Source organism: Leucoraja erinacea, chromosome 38, assembly GCF_028641065.1.
Source record: "Leucoraja erinacea ecotype New England chromosome 38, Leri_hhj_1, whole genome shotgun sequence".
Lineage (NCBI taxonomy): Eukaryota > Metazoa > Chordata > Chondrichthyes > Rajiformes > Rajidae > Leucoraja > Leucoraja erinaceus.
The window spans coordinates 5006392-5014691 of NC_073414.1; the positions used below are offsets into that span (position 1 = coordinate 5006392).

At 53.7% G+C, this 8300-nt stretch overlaps 1 protein-coding gene across 1 annotated transcript; it reads left to right on the forward strand.

The window, feature by feature from the left end:
* The first annotated feature begins 234 nt into the window (after positions 1 to 234).
* On the forward strand, positions 235 to 3337 carry LOC129714167 (interferon regulatory factor 2-binding protein-like A). The gene has a single exon (XM_055663669.1). The coding sequence runs from the start codon at positions 250 to 252 to the stop codon at positions 1735 to 1737; it is 1488 nt and encodes a 495-aa protein (XP_055519644.1). The 5' UTR covers positions 235 to 249; the 3' UTR covers positions 1738 to 3337.
* The last annotated feature ends 4963 nt before the right edge of the window (positions 3338 to 8300 follow it).

The following is an 8300-nucleotide window of genomic DNA, read 5'->3' on the forward strand; positions in this document are numbered from 1 at the left end:
CGCGCAGTCGCAGTGTGATGCAGGTTGCGGGGCAAAAAGAAAGCGCGCAGACGCAGTGTGACGCAAGTTGCGGGGCAAAGGAGTCGCGCAGTCGCAGTGTGAGGAGCCCGCAGGCCGCGCAGGCGCAGAGCGGGTGTGGGCCTAGTCGTGTCCAATGTCCCCGCCATTGTGAGTGCACTCGGGCCGCGTCTCCTCTCCCCGCCGCCCGCCCGCCAGCACCGTCTCCCTCCCCCCCCCCCCCCCCGGGCCATGGGCTCAGCGCCGCCGCCTCCACCCGGCTCCAGCTCGGCATCATCAGCATCATCGTCAGGTGGTCGCCGCCACTCGTGCTACCTGTGCGACTTGCCGCGAATGCCGTGGGCCATGATCTGGGACTTCTCACAGGCCGTGTGCCGCGGCTGCGTCAACTACGAGGGCGCCGACCGCATCGAGCGGGTGATCGAGCAGGCGAGGCACCTGAAGCGGGCGCACGGACTACCACAGGCCCAGGCTCAGGTACAGGCCCAGGCCCAAGCCCCGCCGCCGCGTTCTCCCGCTCCCCGGCACCCGCACCGCCTGCTGCAGCTGCCCGACTACCCTCCGCCGGGGCCTGGTCCCGGGCCTGTACCTTCCCGCCCTCTCCTCGGGCCCGCCGCGCTGCTAGGCCTCAACCCCATGGGCCTAGATCCCGGCCGCCGGCCCGAGTTGGAGCGGGCTCTGCGGGACAAGCCGGGCCCTCCTCCGGCCGAGCCGCTGGCCGAGCTAGGCCGCGCCTTGCGCCACCGAGCCGAGGAGTGGGCTGGAAAGCCGGCCGCCGTCAGGGACTCTCTCCTCGGCCTGTCCGAGTGCGCACCCGTCGCCCTCCGCCTGCGGGCCGAGCCGTCGCTGGGAGCCCGAGTCCTGGCCTTCGATGCGGCCGAGAGGCCCCAAGACCGGGCCCTGGAGTTGCGGCTGCTGGTCGAGTACCCGCCCGGCTCGGGGTCGGTGCATTGCGGGGCTGCCGAGGCCTGCCGCCGGATGCTGGGCGACTGCAACAAGGAGAGGGCCTGCAGCCCTGGCCTAGAGGGCCTGGAATACCAGAGGAGGCCTGGAGGCAGCAGTGCAGACTGGAGGCCCCTGTCCCACCTACTGACAGAGGGAGCCCGACTCTTCAAGGAGCCCGTGCCAGCCGAGCTGATGCCCGAGTCCCAGGCGGGTGGACTGGGGTTGCCCAGAGCCGGGCATCGTCGCCGTAAAGCTTCTCCGGACGGGGAGCCTGAAGCTGGCAAGGCAGCGGCAGGAGACGGGCATTCCTGGGCATCGGTGGCCGAAGGGGCCGTGGGTCAATCGCCCGTCGCCCTGGTCAGCAGCAGCGCTTCGGACCCCAAGGACGGCGGGCAGGCGGTCCACTCCACCACGGCGCTTGGGCAGAGGCGCCTGACCCCGCGTAACGGGGAGCCGGGCGCCCCCGAGGCCGGGCAGGCCGGCGAGCCTCAGGGGGCCCCCGATTCCTCCAACGGGCCCCTGTGCTGCACCATCTGCCACCAGCGGCTGGAAGACACCCACTTCGTCCAGTGCCCCTCCGTGCCCGCCCACAAGTTCTGCTTCCCCTGCTCGCGGGAGAGCATCAAGGCGCAGGGGGCCGGCGGCGAGGTGTACTGCCCCAGTGGCGAGAAGTGCCCGCTGGTGGGCTCCAGCGTGCCCTGGGCCTTCATGCAGGGGGAGATCGCCACCATCCTAGCCGGCGACATCAAGGTGAAGAAGGAACGAGACCCTTGACCCACCCGTGCATCAATGCGGATCCGCATACACAAACTGGCACCGTCTGCACTTCTTCCAAAGGACTGAGACATTTCCCCCAACCAAAAAACTATGAGACAAATGGGATTAACATCCACTGGCAGAGCCCTGGAACAAACTTGACTGCAGCAGGGACTGCCAGCTTTGCTCAGGAGAGCAGAGAGAGGTGCCATTGCCACGTGTGACAGCACAGTCATTGTTTTCAATCAGTAGCCTGTCCAAACCTGGTTCTTCCACGAGGCCTCGACCTGTATCACAAGGATGTGCTGCGCCTTCAGAATGAGGACTGGTATCCGGTCATTAACCCTGATCTGGAGCATCTTCCCGTGTTCATCAAGCTTTTATCGACATGCATTTTATGTGTGTGTGTGTGTGCGCGTGTGTGCCTGTGTATATATGTCGTGCCACTTTTCAGTCTGACAAATATGCTGATGCAGAAGGGCGCCCAAGCAGATCCGATCGCTTGACTTTGCCTGCTGTTGCCCTCGTGCCTGTGTGTGTGTTGCCTGTCCATGCTTTCGGCAGCAGTGAAGGTTCGGGCGAAGTTTCTCTGAGATTAAGAAGGAACTGCAGGTGCTGGAAAAACGCAGGTACACAAAGATGTCCCGAAACGTTGCCTATTTCCTTCGCTCCATAGATGCTGCTGAACCCGCTGAGTTTCTCCAGCATTTTTGTGTACTTTCTCTGAAATTAGTTGCCCCAGGTTCAGCTCGAGTTGACAGCCGGATTTACAGTCAGCCGCAGTCTTTGTCTGCTGGATCAGATTTGTATTGCTGTCAAAAGAAATCAGTCGGGCCTGTCTCATTGGACTGTCAGAGCAATGAAGAGTTAAGTTTGGCAAGGGGTCGTGGGTGTTGCTTGTGTCCCTGACTCAGCCTTTGTTTCTGGGGCATGGCTACAAACCAGTTGCCGGCAGGGTCTCCAATGCTGTCTGATTTGACCTGAATTGTTTGAGCACAGCAAGCACTTCTCATTTTGTACCTCCCCTCTCCCTTTCACACAAAGATTAAGGAAGGAAGGGATTTGTACGGGAGTTTGGTCGACCCTGGTCAACGATCAGCCTTGGGGAGGTACTGGTGGTTCTAGTTGAATGGTGCTGCCTCTGTGCCCTGTGTGCAGAGAAGAGTCAACCCCCTCCCAAACCTCACCTGCACCAGCGGCCGGCAGCTGCCCGACCAGCTGAGTTAAAACTCAACGAGCGGCAGTCTTAATTTCTATGTCGCCAGTGAGCTGATACCTCAACCAGAGTTTGGGGACTGGATGATTTCACATCTGGGGGGGGGGATTTGATGTTTAATAAGAACAAAACATAGAAAATAGGTGCAGGAGTAGGCCATTCAGCCCTTCGAGCCTGCACCGCCATTCAATATGATCATGGCTGATCATCCAACTCACTATCCCGTACCTGCCTTCTCTCCATACCCCCTGATCACTTTAGCCACAAGGGCCACATGTAGCTCCCTCTTAAATATAGCCAATGAACTGTGGCCTCAACTACCTTCTGTGGCAGAGAGTTCTCAAACTCTCAAGAAATTCTCAAACTCCGCATGAAATGTGTATCCAAGCCGCCACGGTTTTATTATGCTCTAAAAACGAAACATTGCTGTTTCTGAGACAGATTCTATCTGGCCCGACCCCTAATGAGAAGGTGTACTATGTGTGACTGACTCCCTTCCCGTTTGTAACAGGCATATTGATGGGAGAGAGTGATGCCCCTGCGCTTGGGAACTGAACCGTTGTCGCTCTGGGATGCCCTTTGTGCTCCAAAAATGTGCAAAGCAACCATCCGAAAGAGGCACGGCCTGTCCTTCCTTCGCTGGGCCGTGCAACAAAAGTTGGGTATAGCTTTGGAAAGGCAGCAGGAGTCGGTGTGAGTGGAAGTCGTTTGAACGGGATTTGGAAAAATTAATCAAAATGTGATTTATCATGGCAGGCCCTAGTGTTTGCTGTTCGGTTTGATCATCTCCTGGTGCGTATATAAAAACGCCACTGTTTTTGAAGATATCATGAGGAAACACTAATGCCCCCATTGCAAGTAATCCAATGGGCTGGGAGTTTCCTTTGTGTGTCATTAAGGGTTTTATGGTGGTCTGATTTACCAGTGTGTTGTCTCTCGATTCCTGTGGTTGTACAGCCTGCTTCTCCTCCCTCCCTCCCCCCCCCTTGTATTAATCTGTAATTATGTTAGCTTGTGATAATCATGATTTAACAATTTTTTTTTATATTTAAAAACAAAACAACTACAAATTAAAATCTTTTTACTGGGGCTCGATTTCTTTGGTGTGTGGTGGTCAGAATTTGTTTCGAAGGTTGTTTGGCACGGTGGCACAGCAGTAGAGTTGCTGACACCCGGGTTCGATCCTGACTACGGGCGCTGTCTGTACGGAGTTTGTACCTTCTCCCCGTGACCTGCCTGGGTTTTCTCCGGGTGCTCCGGTTTCCTCCCACACCCCAACGACGTACAGGTTTGTAGGTTAATTGGTGGTAAAATTGTAAAGTGTCCCTGGTGTGTGTGTGTAGGATAGTGTTAGTATACAGGGGATAGCTGGTCGGCGCGGACTCAGTTAGTCGAAGGGTCTGTTTCAGCGCAAGATAAAGTCCGATTAAAGATAGTCTGAGGGTCCCCAGAGACGTAGATAGCAGCTCAGGACCGCTCTACCTGTTATAGACAATAGGACCAGGAGTAGGCTATTTGGCCCTTCGAGCCAGCACCGCCATTCAATGTGATCATGGCTGATCATCCCCAATCAGTACCCCGTTCCTGCCTTCTCCCCATATCCCCTGACTCCGCTATTTTTAAGAGCCCTATCTAGCTCTCTCTTGAAAGCACCCCGAGAACCTGCCCCCATCGCCCTCTGAGGCAGAGAATTCCACAGACGTTAGAATGGTTCAGTTGCCTGATAACAACCGGGAAGAAACTGTCCCTGAGTCTGGAGGTGAGCGTTTTTAAAGACGTTACCATCATGGCTCCACTACTCCAAATGCGGCCTGAACAAAGTCCTGCAGATCATGGCACAGTAAGAAGGAACAGCAGCTCATATTTTGCTTGGGCAGCTTACAACACAGCGGTATGAATATTGATTTAAACTTCAAGTAACCCTTGCATCCCCTCTTTCACCGTCCCTCCCCCACCCAAGTCCTACAAGCTTCAACGTGGTCATCTATAACTCGTTTTCACCCAGCCTGCATCTAACAATTGTTGAAAAATCGAAGGTAGACAAAAATGCTGGAGAATCTCAGCGGGTGCGGCAGCATCTATGGAGCGAAGGAAATGGGGAAACAACGTTTCGTCCCGAAACGTTGCCCATTTCCTTCGCTCCATAGATGTTGCCGCACCCGCTGAGATTCTCCAGCATTTTTGTCTACCTTCTAACAATGACCTGTTTGCTTAACATTCTTCCCACACATCTTTCATTCATTTGTTCTCTATCTATCCCCATCACCGTCGATATCTCTCATTTCCCTCTCCCCTGACTCTGAGTCTGATTTGTATGTCTGTACGGTGACCACACATTTCACTGTACCAATTGGTACATGTGACAAATAAATGTCTCGTCTCTTGGGTCTCGACCCCCAAACGTCGCCTATTCCTTTTCTCCAGACATGCTGTCTGACCTGCATTTCATGTCTGGCTTCATGATGCTCTGACTCTTCCACTCAGTGCCCTGAGCGATGAAGGCATGTTTGCCATCTGCCTTCTTTACCCATTTCTAGAGGGCCATGCTAGATTGCCAGCTGTTCATAGTAACTGAAAGACTCTCGGGGGAATTATTTACATCTGATGACAGATCAGAACGTCTTTGTCACAAGAGTAACCTGGGGCATTGAACCCAGGAGGTAGAAGCTATGGGCGATGTTAAATGATAATCAGGCTTAGATTAAATTCTTGGTTAAAGTATAATTCTGGCATTGGCCCAACGTTGATAGAGCTATTGCCTTACAGCGCCAGAGACCCAGGTTCGATCCAGACTACTTGTGCTGTCTGTACGGAGTTTGTACATTCTCCTCGTGCCCGCGTAGGATTTCGTCCGAGATCTTCGGTTTCCTCCCACACTCCAAAGACGTGCAGGTTTATAGGTTAGTTGACATGGTATAAATGTAAAATTGACCCTAGTGTGTGTAGGATAGTGTTAAGGGCCCGACCCACTTGGCCGTGATTCACGCGACAGGCCGGTAGTGACTGATGCGCCACAGTCGCGCGCGTCATCGTGCGTCCGCACAGCCGTCTGGAGCGCGTGACATCATTTGAAGATGGACACAAAATGCAGGAGTTACTCAGCGGGACCGGAAGCATCTCTGGAGAGAAGGAATGGATGATATTTCGGGTCGAGACTCTTCTTCAGTCTGAAGAAGGGTCTCGACCCGAAACGTCACCCGTTGCTTCTCTCCAGAGATGCTGCCGGTCCCGTTGAGTTACTCCAGCATTTAGTGTCCATCTCCGATCGTCTTGGCCCCGTTCTGGGAGTCGGAGTGGGGACGGATCCGGAACGGCAGAGCTTGGCGATGGTTTGCCGGCTTCTGCTGCTGTTGGAGGTGAGACGTTGCGCCGTGCCACGGTCTTGGGTCTGTCCCACTTTGGCCGTCAGTTACGCGACAGGCCGGTGGAGCCCGAAGGTTTAGTGCGGGACGAAGTCCACACCACTCCATGCTCCCGTCCCGCGCTACCCACACGCTAGCAGGGCGCGTAAATGGCGCGCGAATGACGGCCAAGTGGGACAGGCCCTTTAATGTGCAGGGATCGCTGGTCGGCGTGGACACAGTGGGACAACAGGCCCGTTTCCACGCTGTATCTCTGAACTAAATTACATTTACATTCATAAGTTCTAGGAGCAGAATTGGACCATTCAGCACATCAAGCCATTCAATCATGGCTCATTATGAAGAAAGACTGGATAGACTTGGTTTATACTCTCTAGAATTTAGGAGATTGAGAGGGGATCTTATAGAAACTTACAAAATTCTTAAGGGGTTGGACAGGCTGGATGCAGGAAGATTGTTCCCGATGTTGGGGAAGTCCAGGTCAAGGGGTCACAGCTTAAGGATAAGGGGGAAATCCTTTAAAACCGAGATGAGAAGAACTTTTTTCACACAGAGAGTGGTGAATCTCTGGAACTCTCTGCCACAGAGGGTAGTTGAGGCCAGTTCATTGGCTATCTTTAAGAGGGAGTTAGATGTGGCTAAGGGGATCAGGGGGTATGGAGAGAAGGCAGGTACGGGATACTGAGTTGGATGATCAGCCATGATCATATTGAATGGTGGTGCAGGCTCGAAGGGCCGTATGGCCTACTCCTGCACCTAATTTCTATGTTTCTATCTATCTTTTCCTCTCATCCCCATTCTCCTGCCTTCTCCCCATAACCTTTGACACCCGTACTAATCAAGAGCTAGCAATCTCCGCTTTAACAATACCTGAAGCCTTGGCATCCACAGCCATCTTTGGCAATGTAGTGCACAGATTCACCACCCTCTGGATAAAGAAATTCCTCCTCAACTTTTGTCCTTTTATTCTGAGGCTGTGCCCTCTGGTCCTAGATTCTCCCATTACAGGAAACATCTTCTCTACATCCACTCTACCAGACCGTTCACTATTTGGTAAGTTCCAACGAGACCCCCCTCGTTCTTCTAAACTCCAGCGAGTACAGGCCCAGAGCCGTCAAAAGTAGTGCAATTCCCCAAGTCCTTTAAATTGCCTTCTCCCCATAACCTCTGACACCCAGGCTAATCAAGAATAGCTTTAAAAATATCCATTGACCTGGCCTCCACAGCCTTCTGTGGCAAAGAATTCCACAGATTCACCACCCGCTCACTAAAGAAATTCCTCCTCATCTCCTTCCTTTAATTGTGAGGCTATGACTGGTCCTCGACTCTCCCACTAGTGGAAACATCCTCTCCACATCCACTCTAGCCAAGCCTTTCACTATTCGGTACATTTCAATGAGGCCCCCTCCCCCCCTCATTTTGGTCCCTGGGTGCAGGTTTCCAGGGGTATTTGGGGGAGAGCATTTAGTTCCCAGAGGGGAGGTTATCCCCCCCCCCCCCCCCCCCATTCGACATATAGACAAAAATCCCGTGCTACCTGCAGCCATAGTCGGTGTCTATGGAGCGAAGGAATAGGTGATGTTTTGGGTCGAGACCATTCTTCAGACTCTCTTTAGAATTTGATTCAGTTGACTTTGGTAGAACTTCAGAAAGGAACATCCTACCACAAGAGGAAATTTGCACCAGTCTCGTACAATAAGCCGATCAGCATGGATTAATTTGCCCAACAGTCTATCACCGTATGCCATGTTGTCACTTGCGGGCGGAGCACCAAGGCAAATTCCTTGTATGTGAATATACTTGGCCAATAAACTCACTCAAGAGTTGACACACCTGGATGCGTCTGCACACAGTTCAACATCTTCAAATTCACCTCTGGCCTTCCTGCAGGAGGTTGCTGTCATGAATGAATTGGGTGCAATGTCTGGGGTTCTGAGCGGTGCAGAGAGCGGGGTGGTTGGTGTTTCCCTGCAGATGCACTGGGCGAAAAAACCTCCCCGTGA

Coding starts and splice junctions, on each gene's coding strand:
- LOC129714167 (XM_055663669.1), top strand. CDS start 250: ATGGGCTCAGCGCCGCCGCCTCCACCCGGCTCCAGCTCGGCATCATCA.